General features: G+C 41.5%; 1 protein-coding gene across 12 annotated transcripts in view; it reads left to right on the plus strand.

Moving 5' to 3' along the window:
* The first annotated feature begins 1,757 nt into the window (after positions 1-1,757).
* Positions 1,758-16,197, plus strand: part of CDS1 (CDP-diacylglycerol synthase 1) — a 69,885-nt gene continuing 55,445 nt past the window's right edge. The window contains exons 1-2 of one of the 12 annotated variants that reach the window (XM_089912215.1): positions 2,358-2,443; positions 7,788-15,465. In XM_089912215.1, the coding sequence (XP_089768341.1) occupies positions 15,441-15,465 (25 nt within the window). In that variant the 5' untranslated portion in view covers positions 2,358-2,443; positions 7,788-15,440. Of the gene's footprint in view, positions 2,444-5,482; positions 15,466-16,197 lie in introns of those variants that run through there. The other 11 variants (XM_089912216.1, XM_089912222.1, XM_089912223.1 and 8 more) reach the window with 11 other exon arrangements.

The following is a 16,197-nucleotide window of genomic DNA, read 5'->3' on the forward strand; positions in this document are numbered from 1 at the left end:
GGCAATAACTATAATGAAGGCAGAAAGAAATGACCATTTCCGCTGAAATACAGAGCTTAAAGAAGGGTGAGATAAAGTAGTAAACCACTCTAGTCTGGCAGTCTCTGCCCTGGTCCCACATTTCCTGGGTCAGGGAATACTATTTCTCGTGGCGTGCATTCCTGTCCTCTGTTGTCCCCTCCTGCCACTTTTCTCATTACCATTTTTTCTCCTGCAGCAAAGGGCGGAGAAAGTCAAAGGAGCTATTGGGTTTACTAGGGGAAGGGGAAGGAGGAAACCATTCAGGTGCAATGCTAGGTCCCCTTTTCTTGAGGCATGGCAGAAAGGAAGGTCTGGGTTCTGATAAAGAGACGCTTTAGTTGCAGAATCATGTGTAAGCTGGAAGGGACCACAGAGGCCATCCTCCTTACTATCCAATTCATAGTTGGGGACATTGAGGCTTAATGACTTATCCAAGGCCACACCCAGTTAGTGGCATTGGTGGAACTAGGACTCAGGTGGGAAACTCCACCACTGCCTTCAGCAGTCTCTTCAACCTTATGTTCCTAACCGTCAGGCAGCGTTTCATCTCTGGTCCTCCAAAGAAATGAAGAACAATTGATTAAACTAGTCACCCCATAGTCTTCTGTTCCTTAAGGAAAACCGCACCATGACTGTGACTCAAAGGACTTATTTGCATATCTTTTGTCATTTTTGTTACTCTTCCCATAAGACTGACTGATTCTTCTCTCTATCCCTTTGATGATATGGTGACCTAATCTGAGCTCAGAGCTTTAAAGATTTGTTTGATGAAGTAAAATAATGTCTTTGTGCTCTGCTTTTCAATGCCTCCTACTTTGACTTTCTGTTTTTGCTTGTTATTCAATTTTTGGAACAACCTTACTTATTTTCAGGGTGTCAGTAATGACCTGAAGAAATTTCTATTGTTGATTTATTTCTATAAGGGTGCTTTCCTGAACGTTGTCCTGTTTGTATGACGGCCTGTCTCCTCCCCCCACCCCCCATTTGTCAGCTTGTCAGTAATGACCAGGTGATACATACATGTCAAGAAAACTAATCACCTTCTAACAGGATTTGGAACGGAATTAATGCGGATCTTGTGCCCTTCCTGTTCCAACTTTAGCAGCCCAAGGTCTATGACTGCTTAGAGATTAGCTGGTTGGCAACTGCATCCCCTGGCACCTCAGGGTCTTGGTTCTCTCTTCAGGCCCTAGGCAGTGAATTTTGAGAGATTCAATACTCGAGTTCCTTGGAGACAGAGTTTGGGTATGTGGTTGAAACTGGCCAACCCGGGACGCCCAGTGAGGCAAAGGCATCTCCTATTTTGCAAGCGATGCCACTGGGTCACAATGCCGCGAAGTCATCGAGTTCCTCCTGCCAGACAAGTTTCTGCTTCTGGTCGCCTCTGAACCTCCGACACTCCGCGGTGTATCAAGCTGCGGCGGCCGCGGAGCCGTTCGAAGGGGTAGTGCTGAGTGCTGTCAGTATTGACCAGGCGTCTTCGAGTAGTTCTTTCAGCCCAGTTGCTCCGTGACGAGTCCACAAGTTCTCACGCCTCACTTCTAAGCAAGCTGTTCATCCCTCCTCCACCTCCCTGCTCCTCACCTTTGTTCCAGCCCGCACATTTTCTCAACGCCGCCACCTGTGTGCTCGCAGAGACCCGGGCGGAGCCACGGTCCGGACCCATGACGTCACCCCTCCGCGATGGAGGCGGGGCTGTGGGAAACGCAGTGCAGCGCAGAGGGGCGGGGCGGGGCTTGCGGCGCGTGACCTGGCTGCGGGAGGCAGCAACCCGGAGAAAGGTGTAGGGGGGCCGGGACCTGCCGACTCCTGAGTCTGGGGGCGGGGCGGGGAGTGGCAGGGCCCGGGCGGCCGGAGCCCGGTGAAGCGCTAAAACGGGTCACGCTTCCTCCTTCCCTCCCCGTCCTTTCTTCTCCTCCCACCTGGGCCTCTGCGTGGGGACGCGCACCTGGCAACCAGCGGCCGCGCTCCGCCGCGCCCCCACCTTCTCCGCTCGGGCCGGGCGCCCCGAGCCTGCCCCGCACTCCGAGCTCGCCCCCGGTTCCCGCCCCTCTTCTCTCTACCGGCCCCGCGCTCGCAGGGGGCGGCCTCGAGCGCTCGCTCGTTGATGCCGTTTTGGGGGTGACCCGGCGCGGCGGGAGGCGGCGGCGGCGCCTCCACGGTGGGGGCGTGTTAGTGGCCGCGGCTTTGCGGGACGTCGGGTGTGTAGCTGCGGGGTGGCAGGGCGGCCAGCCGGCGAGACCGCGCGTGCAGCTCGGGTTTCGGGACGCTGGAGGAGAGCGCCACGGCCGCGCGGGAGCGGGACATGTGGGAGCTCAGGCACCGGGGAGGCTGCCCCGGCCCCGGGGGAGCGGTGGCGCCGCCACCCCGCGAGGGAGAGGCGGCCGGCGGCGACCACGAAACCGAGAGCACCAGTGACAAAGTAAGTAGAGCCGTGAGAGGCGCACACCCGCGCCCCGGCTGGGTCCTGGCTGGGGCCGGGACACCTGGGAGGGAGGGTGGGGCCCCACTGAATGTCAGGTGAAGTTGCGGGCTGCGCCGCCCTCCCGGCCTGGCTTTGTTTCCTTCTCCCTCAAGTGGGACCCGGCCCCCAGCGATGGTGCGTTTCCCAGGATGACCTCGACCGCTGCCAGGGTAGCTGGATGATTCAACTTGACTCTAATTTAGTTTCTGCCCATTCCAGTCCCCCTTCCCGGGATCTGGGGCCGACGCTAGAATCGGGATGGAGCCTGCCACCCTGAGAGCTGCAGCTTTCTAGTAGCTGCCACCTCACACCTCTTCTCGGGAGAGGAACACAGTTAGTAAGAACTAAACTTAAGTCATGCACCTTCGCTTCTAACATGTTATTGGATCCTGACGCTGGAGGCTTGGCTTCTCGCGCTCCGCCATCAGCACTTTCGTTTCCTCTATCCTTTTTCAGTATAATAGATTTTGGAGGTTTGAGAGGCTCCTACACGTGACCCAGTTGTGACCCTCCACGACCGACAGTGCAGCAGTAGATTTCATTTTACCTGACACGTTAATTCATGAGGACTTTTAAAATTCCCATTTCTGTAGATTGCCTTTGTAAGTAGATGTAATGCCACTATTCTTTTTAAAGGTAGAAGAAAGTCAAAGTTCAGCTTATTTGGTAATAAGTTTAGGAAATTGGGCCAGGCAATAGATTGTTTTATGAAATCTTCTGTTTATAAAATTCCATTTTATCTTAGAAACTCAAAGCACTTAAGCTATTCCTAGAAGCATTCTTTTTTGGAAGCAGGTATTGCAGTTTGAATTACAGAAGTGAAGTAGATTGCTCAAGGTCAAGTCAGTGGCCTTTTGGAACTAGAAACTGTTTCCTGATTCCCTTTTTTCTGGCTTGCACTGTTGCTGAGACTCACTCACTCATCAGAACTCAGAAGTTCTGATTTGGGGGAGGTTCCACCTGGAACTTGCTGTTGATGAACTTGAGGTCACCCCTTATAAAGCTCTGGCAGGAACATATCCCACAACATCATGAAATAATAAATTTAACAGTGATTTTAGGCATGAAACTTTAGAATCAATGGGAAGACAGATCCTTTTTTTCCCCCCTACCCTTGATAGGCAGGTGGAATACAATGAGTCTGTGATAGAACATATGTATCAAGGAATTATACAAAGTGTAACAGTTTCTAGCTTCTGAAGGTTGATGTTACAAAGCTAAAAAGAGTGGGCAAAGAATAGTTTTTGTGAAAACTGCCTTGGAAACTAGACCAAAAATAGAATTAATTAGGTTGGGGTTTGTTTTGTTTTAGCACTGATACAGTTTAGAATCAAGGAAATACCAGCTTCCCCATGTTCACTTCCTTAACTGGAACAAGCTTTTAATAAGAAAAAACATGTTCAAGGAAGCCATCCATAAAATAACTTTTGAATTAATTAGTTTCTTAACACTCTAATATATTTAAAATGGAAACTACTTCTCTGGTTTGATTTGACTCATTAGAACTGTTGTCTCTAGCTATCTGTGAGTGGGTTACCTCACTGCATATTTATTTATTTATTTATAAACGCCACACTATTGGTTTTCATTAATACATACCCAGTGGGATTTTGTTTTCTGAGAGTAGGTGTTGCCACGTGTAACTTGTTCTGTTAACATTTCTTAGACAAGGATGAGCATTTTCTAAACCATATCTAAAATATTGCATACTTTTAGAGTTTATTGCAAGGAACTTTTGACTTGACAAGCTTTGTGTCACTGAACTCTATCCTCTGTATGTCCTTTCTTATCAGGGTGTATATTTGAATGCACCTATACATTTCCAGGTCAAGGACCATTATAAAATCAGTTTGCACATCGGAGGCTGGTTAATATTTGGTCCATTGAAATTCTTTTAAGTGCCTTCTCCATTCAAGTTGCAGTAAAGGCAAAACTCTTATGGAATTAATGAAAGAAGCGCAGGAAGTGTGTTATATTCTGTTGTTATGGTATACTCCTGTGCCATTTTGTAGCCTTTTTTTATAACGACGTTATTAACATGACCTTCTCATTGTTTAGGACCTGGAGACATACTGAGAGAAAGTTCTGTGGTCCAGAGAATTGCTTAGAGGATATTCTCACTAGTATTTAGAAATGAGGAAGGGGCAGAGAACATGGAATTTAGCAAAAGATCTTTTATATTTTTATAATACTCATTCATTTAATTTCCCTCTCAATTTCTTTCTTTATTTTTATTTATGGCTGCATTGGGTCTTCGTTGCTGTGCACAGGCTTTCTCTAGTTGCGGCAAGTGGGGGCTACTCTTCGTTGTGGTGCACGAGGTTCTCATTGCAGTGGCTTCTTTTGTTGCGGAGCACGGGCTCTAGGCGCGTGGGCTTCAGTAGTTGCAGCACACGGGCTCAGTAGCTGTGGTACACGGGCTTAGTTGCTCTGTGGCATGTGGGGTCTTCCCGGACCAGGGCTCGAACCCGTGTCCCCTGCATTTGCAGACGGATTCTTAACCACTGTGCCATCAGGGAAGTCCCAGCAAAAGATCTTAAGAGAAGCCACGTTTTAGGCCGAGGAATGTGAGATGTAAAATATTGGTAGTGATTGTAGGAAGTGCCGGTGGAAGGGAGTACAGGATAGCAGCTAGAGAGGACTTGGAGGATCAAGTGAAAATTTCCTTTTTCAAAGAAGGGAAGATAGGTATTCATATAAAGAAGTCAGTGGACTTCTGGTGGTGCGGTGGTTAAGAATCCGCCTGCTGATGCAGGGGATACGGGTTCAAGCCCTGGTCCGGGAAGAACCCACATGCCCCAGAGCATCTAAGCCCGTGCGCCACAACTACTGAGCCTGCGCTCTAGAGCCTGCAAGCCACAACTACTGAAGCCTGCATGCTGCAACTACTGAAGCCCACGTGCCTAGAGCCTGTGCCCCACAACATAGGCAAGCCACCGCAATGAGAAGCTCCTGCACCTCAACTAGAGAAGGCCCGTGTGCAGCAAAGAAGACCCAACGCAGCCAAAGATAAAGAAAGAAAGAAAGAGAGAGAGGGAGGGAGGGAGAGAGGGAGGAAGAAAGGAGGAAGGAAGGAAGGAGGAAAAATGTGGGAGTGCAGATGCTGATATGAGGGTGGGCAGTCCCTAGGAAAAAGAAAGTAGACATGGTGTGGGGAGTACAGGTGGTTGGAGTATTCAAGGAAAGGAAAGAAGGAATCGAGGTTAGATACAGAAACATTTTGAAAAGCAGAAGAGGAGAGATCAGTGTTTGATGCTTTAAATTTTCCCAGTAAAGTAGGGTCTGAGAAACACAGAGCTTCAAGAGATCTTAGAAACAATTTAGTTCAACCATACATATATACATATATATGTGTGTGAGTGTGTATATATATGTGTGTGTGTGTGTGTATTTTTAAATAATAAACTTGCCCTAGACTGTGTTTGTTATTGCCCGAAATGACCTTAAGTGGGTAGCAGAGCTGGAACTAGAGCTCATCTCTGACTGGGACACCTTTGGAATGTCATTTTAGAGAGTGTGATGTAAGATGACCAAGAGGCAACTGGCAGAATTATCAAACTCAGTGAAGCTTCAGTTGAACTAAAATAGCACAAATTTGTTATGTATTGAATTAGCATGGTTCTTAACTCAGTAGCAGTAGTAGTCATAATAGTTGATGCTTGTAGAGTGATTTAGAGAAAACAGTAATTTCACATCTTTCTTTTTTTGTTCCTCAGCTATATGGGTTAGGAATATTTCCCATTTAATACCTGAGAATAAGAAAGGCACTTGGAGTGATTGTGGTCGGGAATGCCAGGACAAGGATGCCAGAGAGGAGTGAGTGAGCCAGGGGGGCCAGGATTGAACACAGTTAGGGTAGGCAAGAAAGTGGACGGAAGCTCAAAGAGGGCTGTTGAAGCCCTGGATGGATTGAGAGAGATTGAGCAATTGAAGTGAAGCTAAGACCTAACTGACTGGACCGGAAGTGGGAGAGAAGGGGGTGCACAGGGAACCTGTGGCCAGTACAGGGAGCACAGGTGGAATAGTGCACTGGTCAGACGAGGACCCCATGTACTCGTATGTGGGGATGCTACTCTGATACAGATTTGGGTTTGCAAAGTTGAGGGTGAAACAGTCTGGAGGTCAGTTAACTTCTGTCCTTCCTCATTTGAGATGGGTGTAGTTTCTTTCAAAAATATTCTAATATTTAAAAAATAAATTTTTAATTTTGGAACTTGTATTTCCATAAATTCTTCACTTTGCTACACTTCACTGTGAGTTGTCTTGGTGTCACTTGAAGGTGTACTAAACATTTTCTATATTTTTTCCACCTAAATATAGGCCATTAATAAAATATGAATATGTAGATCTAGATGTCCAGAATAAAATGTAAGTTGGTATTCCCCAATTGTTCATCAATTGTTAGTCACTGTTATCACCCAAATAAATTTCCATGTTGTCATTTGCAGCATATTCATTTTATTTAACAACAGTTTTTGAATGCTGGCTCCCCAGATATCACCAACCCACCAGCTGATAAGACAAAGTTGAGTTTATTGCTTCCTGTGGTGAGGAAAAACACCACCTCAATACTAAGCTTTGGCAGAGCTTGGAGGGGGAAAGGCAAGGTTGGATTTTATTGAGAATTGGAAGTTTGGTTTAAGGCAGGTCTTTCAATGCAGGGTCTTGATCAGGACTGGGTAAGGATCACAATGTAACAGTTTGGGATTGGTGGCAATTGCCAGGCAAGGATTTTGAGGCAAGGGATCAAAGAGTTTTAGGAGGAAACTTGTTCGTTGGTGCTTCCTATTAAAGGATTGATGTTTTTCAGAAGTTCTTGTGATGAACAGTTAGCTACAGAGCAAGCATCTGGGAATAGTAAAGCTATGGTAATGAAGATGATTGGATTCTAAAGTCATGTTCATGGAGGCAGTAAGCTTTGTGGGGTGAAGGCATGTAGTTTCTTTCTCACATCTTTAAAATACATGGAAACAATGAAGAGACTGAGAGAAAATGCTGAAATGAGTAGGATAACCTACCATTCTTTCAAGTAAGGCCTGTTCAGCTTCAAGATTTTTAAAAGGCCCCCTCCTTTTAGGCACAGAGCTCTGTGTCATTTGAGGGTTTCCTTTTGCTTGTTTGCAATTTTAATGCTGTACTAGGTACAGCATGGGATCAGTGTGAACCTCAAGGGACCTATAGTGGAGAAGCAGACCCTGATTGACTCACTTTTTAGGGGACCAGGTGTAAAAGGGGTGGAAATTGTGATTGATTTAGTACGTTATCCTTTGTTTCATTCTAAACTGCTGCTTACCTTCATTAGTTTAGAGACTTTGGAGCCATCATCTTGAATGGTCTGGAATCCCATGCCCTTGTTCTTCCTGCTTTCCAGTCTCCAGTATTGAGAAGCACCTCAGTCCTCTTTCCCTGTCCGCTGGCTCCTGCGCACTCTTCAGGAGTCACCATAGCTACAAGTGACATACACTAAAGTGACCATACTTACACTGTGCAGTTGGACACGTGCAACACCGATGAGTTCATCACTGCAGTAAAGATGATGAACAAACCCCGTCACCACTAAAAGTCTGCTCCTGCCCTTCTGTAATTCCCCTTGTACACCTTGATAACCACTGATCTGCTTTCTGGCACTATAGATGAGTATGTATTTTCTAGAATTTTATATAAGTGGAATTCTAAACATACGTGTATGCATATACGCATATGCATATGTATGTATACATATACGTACTATATGTACATTTTGTCTGGCTTCTTTTGTTTATTTTTAATTTATTTTTTGGCTGCGTTGGGTCTTCATTGCTGTGCACAGGCTTTCTCTAGTTGCAGTGAGCAGGGGCTACTCTTCATTGCAGTGTGGGGGCTTCTCATTGCGGTGGCTTCTTTTGTTGCGGAGCATGAGCTCTAGGCGCATGGGCTTCAGTAGTTGTGGCTTGTGGGCTCAGTAGTTGTGACTCGTGAGCTCTAGAGCACAGGCTCAGTAGTTGTGGTGCACGGGCTTTGCTGCTCCGTGGCATGTGGGATCTTCCTGGACCAGGGCTCGAACCTGTGTCCCCCGTGTTGGCAGGCGGATTCTTAACCACTGCCCCACCAGGTAAGTCCATGTCTGGCTTCTTTTTACTGAGCATAATTTTGAAATTCATCCATATTGTTGCATACTTCATAGTTCATTTTTGTTGCCGAGTAGTATTCCACTGTATGGATGTAGCCCAATTCGTTTTTTTCAACATTTGAGTTGTTTCCAGTTTGGAGCTATTACAAATATAGCTGCCATGAACATTGTGTACAGTCTTTGTGTGGATATATACTTTCATTTATTTGGGGCAGATACCTAGGAATGAAATGACTATGTCATAGGGTAGATGTATTACTTAACTTTTTAAGAAACTGCCAAACTGCTTTCCAAAGTGGTTGTACCATTTCACATTTCCACCAGCAGTGTGTGAGAGGTCCAGTTTCAACACATCTTCTCTGAGACTTGGTATGTTCAGTTTTAAATTTTAGCTATGCTAGAAGATGTGTCATAGTATCTTACTGCGGTTTTGATTTGCATTTCCCTAGTAACTAAGATGTTGAACATTTCTTCATATGCTAATTTGCCATCTGTGTATTGCCTTTGGTGAGATGTCTTTTCAAATATTTTGCCCATGTATTTTAATTGAGTTGATTGTTTCCTTATTGAATTTTGAGAATTCTTTATATGTTCTGGACGCAAGACCTTTATTTGACATGTGATTTGCAAATATCTTTTCCCAGTCCATAGCTGTTTTTTCATTCTCTTAACACTGTCTTTTTTTTTTTTAATAATTATTTTGGAAATCTTCTAGGATTTACTATTTATTTATTTTTTAAATTTTATTTATTTTATTTACTTATTTTTGGCTGTGTTGGGTCTTCATTGCTGCATGCGGGCTTTCTCTAGTTGCAGAGAGCAGGGGGCTACTCTTCGTTGCAGTGCACGGGCTTCTCATTGCGGTGGCTTCTCTTGTTGTGGAGCACGGGCTCTAGGCGTGCAGGCTTCAGTAGTTGTGGCTCGCGGGCTCTAGAGCACAGGCTCAGTAGTTGTGGCACATGGGCCTAGTTGGTCTGCAGCATGTGGGATCTTCCCGGACCAGGGCTTGAACCCGTGTCCCCCCTGTTGGCAGGTGGATTCTTAACCACTGTGCCACCAGGGAAGCCCAACACTTTCTTTTGAGAATTTTAATTTTCAAGTACTTTTATTTAGCAGTTTTTCTTATATAAATCATACTTTTGTTGTCATATTTAAGAAATCTTTGCCTAACCCTAGGTCTCAAAGATTTTATGGAATTTTTATATCTTTATGTAAATGTCTATGATTTGTTTTGAATTAATTTTTGTAAATGGTGTGAAGTACAGATCAAAGTTTTTTCTTCTTCCTTCCTTCCTTTCACATATGGATATCTAATTATTCCAGCATCAGGTATTGAATTTACCTTTCAACTTTGTTGAAATCAGTTGGCCATAGAAGTGTGGATTTATTTCTGGACTCTCTCTTCTGTTCCATTGACATTTTTTTTCTTTTATGCCAGTACTGCAGTAACAACTTTATAATAACTTTTGAAAACAGGTAGTGTAAGTCCTTCGGTTTTAGTTCTTTTCCCCAGGTGGTTTTGGCTCTTCTAGGTCCTTTGCATTTTCATATAAATTTTAGAATCAGTCTGTACATTTCCACACACAAAAAAAGCCTATGAGATGATTGGGATTGCATTGAATTTGTAGATCACTTTGGAGGAAAATTGTCATTTTAATTTCCTTTCTGCATCCTGGCTACATTGCTTAGAGCTGTGTAAACTTGGGCACTTTACTCAACCTTTCTGAGCCTAAATTTTTTCAGTTACAAAAAGGATGTGATTACTTATCTGTAAGGTAATGTGAGGTATAAATAAATCAATATTTGTAAAGTACTTTTGCTCTTATTTTCTAAGTACATTTCACTGTAGGAATTAGATTTACAGGGTAATAAAGAAAATTTAATTTTTTCAACTTTCATCCACCATTTACCAGAAATACTTTCATTATCATTTTACATTTGGAAAAGAGTAATCTTTCATAGTCAGAAGCCCTCATTTTATGTAAGTGCTACTGAGCTCCCAAGCAAGGTGACTTGGCCAAAATTACTCACCTAGCAAGAACAGTTGAGAACCATTTTAATCTTAAATGTTAGCATGAGCTGACAGACTCAGTTCATTCAACACATATTTACATAGTGCCTAATAAATGCCAGCCACTGCGCAAGGTCGTCTGCCAGCCTCTTGTGAGTCAAAAGTGAGGCCAATAGTATTTCTTCTTCTCACAAAGCTTATGAACTACTGGGGAGGGTTGTGGCACATCACCATTATTGCCAAGTGGACTTTGAGGTGGTGTGCTGAAAGTCCAATGGTTTTATTTTTTAAGGAAACCAAGGGCTGAGTTTCTTTAGGGTTAAGTGTTTTGCCTTTTGTCATAGTGCTAGTTAGAGGTGGAATCAGTACTGTCAGCCCTCATATCTGTGGGTTGCAAATCCGTGGATTCAACCAACTGTGGATCAAGATATTTGAAAAAAAAAAATCCTAGAAGGTTCCAACAAGCAAAACTTGAATTTGCTGCATACTCACAACTGTTTACATTGTACTTACAACTATTTACATTGTATTGGGTTTTATAAGTAATCTAGAGATGATTTAAAGTGTATGAGAGGATTGTGTAGGCTATATTCTCTGATTTTTGTATCTGAGGGTGTCCAGGAACTATTCCCCACCCCCCTTCCCCCACTCCCACCAGGTACTGAGTGATCACTGTACTTGCAACTCCTGACTCCTAGTCTGGTGCTCTTTCTGCAACCTGGTCATGTGCCCTTATGGAGCCATTTCCATTAGTCACTGTCTCGACTACCACTCACACTAAGTCTGCAACGCTCTGGGTTACTGAAGGTGAAAAAAAAGAGAGCAAAGCAAAGAAAAAAATGTGATGTGTTCCACCATTCTAGATGTCAAAAACCTGCTGGCACATCTGACTAACAGCAGATTCCCTGGTGTTTTCAGGAGATGTCCTGTCTGGTGGTTTACTAGTCAACATCTCTCTTTGTTTAAGTTGCTGTGGGGCCAACTGACTCAGTGTCACAGTGGAAATGTGACATTTGTTTCATTTGTCATTTTTGGTATAATGTCACATTTAATTTTATAATTGTTTAGTAAGAAAGTTGTAGTTAGTAAACAAAAGTTTATTATTGCTTTATGAAAACTGATAATACTCCCCCAAGGCTAACATTTTATTTGTTAAGCCACTTAATGAGGAATTGGATTCGATAGTAATAATAGCTTACTATTTCATTGACTTAACTGAGTCCTTGGTATTATATTAAATGTTTCCATTTTATGGATAAAGGATCAGTTAGAAGGGGTGATGAAATTTGCCAAAACTTTGGTGCTAATAAAGACTGAGTTTGGTTTGAGATTCCTAAACGTTTTGAATCCCTAGGCGCTTTCATTCCTAGTATCACTTCTGGCCCAAGATTCTGCTCAATGCTCCTTCTGCCTGTATTCACCTCCTGTGAATATTCTCTTCCCTCTGACCCAGTTCAGTCCCCTTCCCCCAATTACCCCCTCAGTAAACCACTCTCCCAAAGCATTTGTGTGTGTAGCACTCTTTAATGAAGGTTGCTGCTAGGGGTGGGTATAGGAGACGGGAGGACATAGGAGTGGAGGCTGTTGCTTACAGCAGAATGAACAACTTCAAAACTGAGCATGAGGCAACTCTTTTCTTAAAATTCCTTAGCCACTCTATCCCTGGAGGTTCTACAGTGACCGTCTGTGTGTAACGGCCCCAGCATACACACATAGTTCTTGTCCATGCACTCTTAGAAGTCAGTTTGGGTTTTAAATGACTTTATTAAAAAATCACACTACCAGAGCAAATGCTTTTGATCATAGTTTACCTATAAGTAAAACAGCAATGATAGTGTCTGTTTGACCTGTTTCATTAGGATTGTCTCCTTTTTTGAAAAAACATATTTTCTTTTCTGTACCTTATATCCTTGTAGTTATTTACTTTATACACAGTAATTGGTACCTTTTATCACCTACCCCTATCGCGCCTGTCTCCCCTTCCCTCTCCCCCCTGGTAACCATTAGTCTGTTCTCTATATCTGTGAGTCTGTTTCTGTTTTGTTAGCTTCGTGTTTTTTGTTTTGTTTTGTTTTTGTTTGTTTTAGAATCCGCAAGTAATTGATAAGATGCGCTTTGTCTTTCTCTGTTTGACTTATTTCACTAAGCATAATACACTCCAGGTCCATCCACGTTGTTACAAATGGCAAAATTTATTCTCTTTTATGGTTGAGTAGCATTCCATTGTGTATATATATATATATATATATATATATATATATATATATATATATACACACCACATCTTCTTTATCCATTCATTTGTTGATGACACCTAGCTTGCTTCCATATGTTGGCTATTGTAAATAATGCTGCTTTGAACATTGGGGTGCATGTATCTTTTTTAATTAGTGTTTTTGATTTTTTCAGCTATATACCCAGAAGTGGAATTGCTGGATCATATGGTAGTTCTAGTTTTAGTTTTTTCAGGAACCTCCGTACTGTTTCCACAGTGCCTACACCGATTTACAATCCCACCAACAATGCACAGAGTTCCTTTTTCTGCACATCCTTGACAACATTTGTTATTTGTGGTCTTTTTGACGATAGTCATTCTGACAGGTGTGAGATGATATATTATTGTGGTTTTGATTTGCATTTCTATGATAATTAGTAATGTTGAGCACCTTTTCATGTGCCTTTTGGCCATTCCTATCTCTTCTTTGGAAAAATGTCTATACAGGTCTTCTGCCTATTTTTTGATTGAGTTGTTTAGATTTTTTGATATTGAGTTGTATGAGCTGTTTATATATTTTGGATATTAATCCCTTATCAGTCACAACATTTGCATATATTTTCTCTCATTCAGTAGGTTGTCTTTTTGTTTTGTTGATGGTTTTCACTGCTGTGCAAAAGTCTTTAAGTTTAATTAGGTCTCATTTATTTATTTTTGCTTTTATTTCCTTGCTTTAGGAAACTGATCCAAAAAAATACTGCTACAATTTATGTCAAAGAGTGTTCTGCCAGTGTTTTCTTCTAGGATTTTTATGATTTCCAGTCTTACATTTAGGTCTTTAATCCATTTTGAGTTTATTTTTGTATATGGTATGAGAAAACGTTATAATTGCACTCTTTCACATGTAGCTGCCCAGTTTCCAGCACCAGTTATTGAAGAGACTGTTTTTTCTCCATTGTATATTCTTACCTCCTTTGTCATAGATTAATTGACCATAAGTGCCTGGGTTTGCTTCTAGGCTCTCTATTCTGTTCCATTGATCCATGTGTCTGTTCTTGTGCCAGTACTATACTGTTTTGATGACTGTGGCTTTGTAGTATAGTATGAAGTCAGGGAATGTGATGCTTCCAGCTCCATTCTTCTTTCTCAAGATTGTTTTGACTATTTGGGGTCTTTTGTGATTCCATACAAATTTTAAAATTATTTGTTCTAGTTTTGTGAAAAATGCCATTGGTATTTTGTTAGGGATTGCATTGAATCTGTAGATTGCCTTGGGTAGTATGGTCATTTTAACAATATTAGTCTTCCAAATTCATGAACATGGTATATCTTTACATCTGTTTGTGTCGTCTTCAATTTCTTTCATCAGTGTCTTATGGTTTCCTGAGTACAGGTCTTTTATTTCCTTAGGAAAGTTTATTCCTAGGTATTTTATTCTTTTTGATGTGATTGTAAATGGGATAGTTTCCTCAATTTCTCTTTCTGGTAGTTCACTGTTAGTGTACAGAAATGCAATAGGTTTTTGTATATTAATTTTGTATTCTCCAACTTTATCATCATTGATGAGCCCTACTAGTTTTTTAGTGGCATCCTTAGGGTTTTCTGTGTATAATATGTCAACTGCAAACAGTAACAGCTTTACTTCTTCCTTTCCAGTTTGGATTCCTTTTATTTCTTTTTCTTGTTTGATTGCTATGGCTAGGACTTCCAATACTGTGTTGAATAAAAGTGGCAAGAGTGGGCATCCTCACCCTATTCCTGATCTTAGAGGAAATGCTTTCAGCTTTTCACTGTTAGGTATGATGTTAGCTGTGGGCTTATCATATATGGCCTGTATTATGTTGAGGTATGCTCCCTGTATACTTACTTTGTTGACAGTTTTTGTCATAAATGGGTGTTTTACATAAAAATTTTTGTCAAAAACTTTTTCTGCATCTATTGAGACAATCATGATTTTTATTATTCAGTCTATTAATTTGTTGTTGTATCATGTTGATTGATTCGTGGATATTGAAAAATCCTTGCATCTGGGACAGATCCCACTTGATCATGGTGTATGATCTTTTAAATATATTGTTGGATTCAGTTTGCTAATATTTTGTTGAGGATTTCTGCATCTATGTTTATCAGTGATATTGACCTGTAATTTTCATTTTTTGTGATATCTTTCTCTGGATTTGGTATCAGGGTGATGCTGGTACCATAGAATGAGTTTGGAAGCATTCCTTCCTCTGCAAATTTTTGGAATAGTTTGAGAAAAATAGATGGTAACTCTTCCCTAAATGTTTGGTAGAATTCACTTGTGAAGCCATCTGGTCCTGGACATTTTTGTTGGAGTTTTTTAAAAATAAATTTATTTATTTATTTATTTATTTATGGCTGCATTGATTTCTTCAGTGATCCATTGGTTGTTTAGTAGCATATTGTTTAGCCTTTTGTGTTTAGCCACGTGTTTGTGGTTTTTTGCATTTTTTTTCTTGTAATTGAAATAGTGTTGTAGTCAGAAATGATGCTTGATATGATTTCAGTTTCCTTAAATTTATCAAGGCTTGTTTTGTGCCCTAACACGTGCAGCTTGTGATCTATCCTGGAGAATGTATTCTACGTGCACTTGAAAAGAATGTGTATTCTGCGGCTTTTGGATGGTATGTTCTATATATATCTATTAAATTCATTTGGCCTAATGTGTCATTTAAGGCCAGTGTTTCCTTATTGACTTTCTGTCTGAATGATCTGTCCATTAATATAAGTGGGGTGTTAAGGTCCCCTACTATTTTTGTGTTACTGTCAATTTCTCCCTTTATGTCTGTTAATATTTGCCTTATTTATTTAGGTGTTCCTATGTTGGGTGCATATGTATTTGCAATTGTTATATCTTCTTCTTGAATTGATCACTTGATAATATCATTATGTAATATTCTGTGTCTCTTATAACAGTCTTTGTCTTAAAGTCTATTTTTGTCTGATATGATTATTACTTCCCTGGCTTTCTTTCAATTTCCATTTGCATGGAATACCTTTTTCCATCTCCTCACTTTTAGTCTGTGTGTGTCTTTAGATCTGAAGTGAGTCTCTTATAGGCAGCATATATACAGGCCTTGTTTTTATATGCATTCTGTCACTTTGTGACTTTTGATTGGAGCATTTGGTCCATTTACATTGAAAGTAGTTATTGATATGTATGTTCTTGGTGCCATTTTTTAAATTGTTTTTGCAGTTCTTTTTTGTTCCTTCTTTTGTTGTCTCTTATGATTTGATGATTATCTTTAGTGTTATGTTTGGATTATTTCCTCTTTTTTGTGTGTGTGTCTATTTTTGATTTTTGGTTTCTAGTTATCATCAAGTTTATACATAGCAATCTGTATACATACATGATT

Source organism: Delphinapterus leucas, chromosome 5, assembly GCF_059928025.1.
Source record: "Delphinapterus leucas isolate spDelLeu-1000000601 "Yukka" chromosome 5, BTC_Dleu_Yukka2, whole genome shotgun sequence".
NCBI lineage: Eukaryota > Metazoa > Chordata > Mammalia > Artiodactyla > Monodontidae > Delphinapterus > Delphinapterus leucas.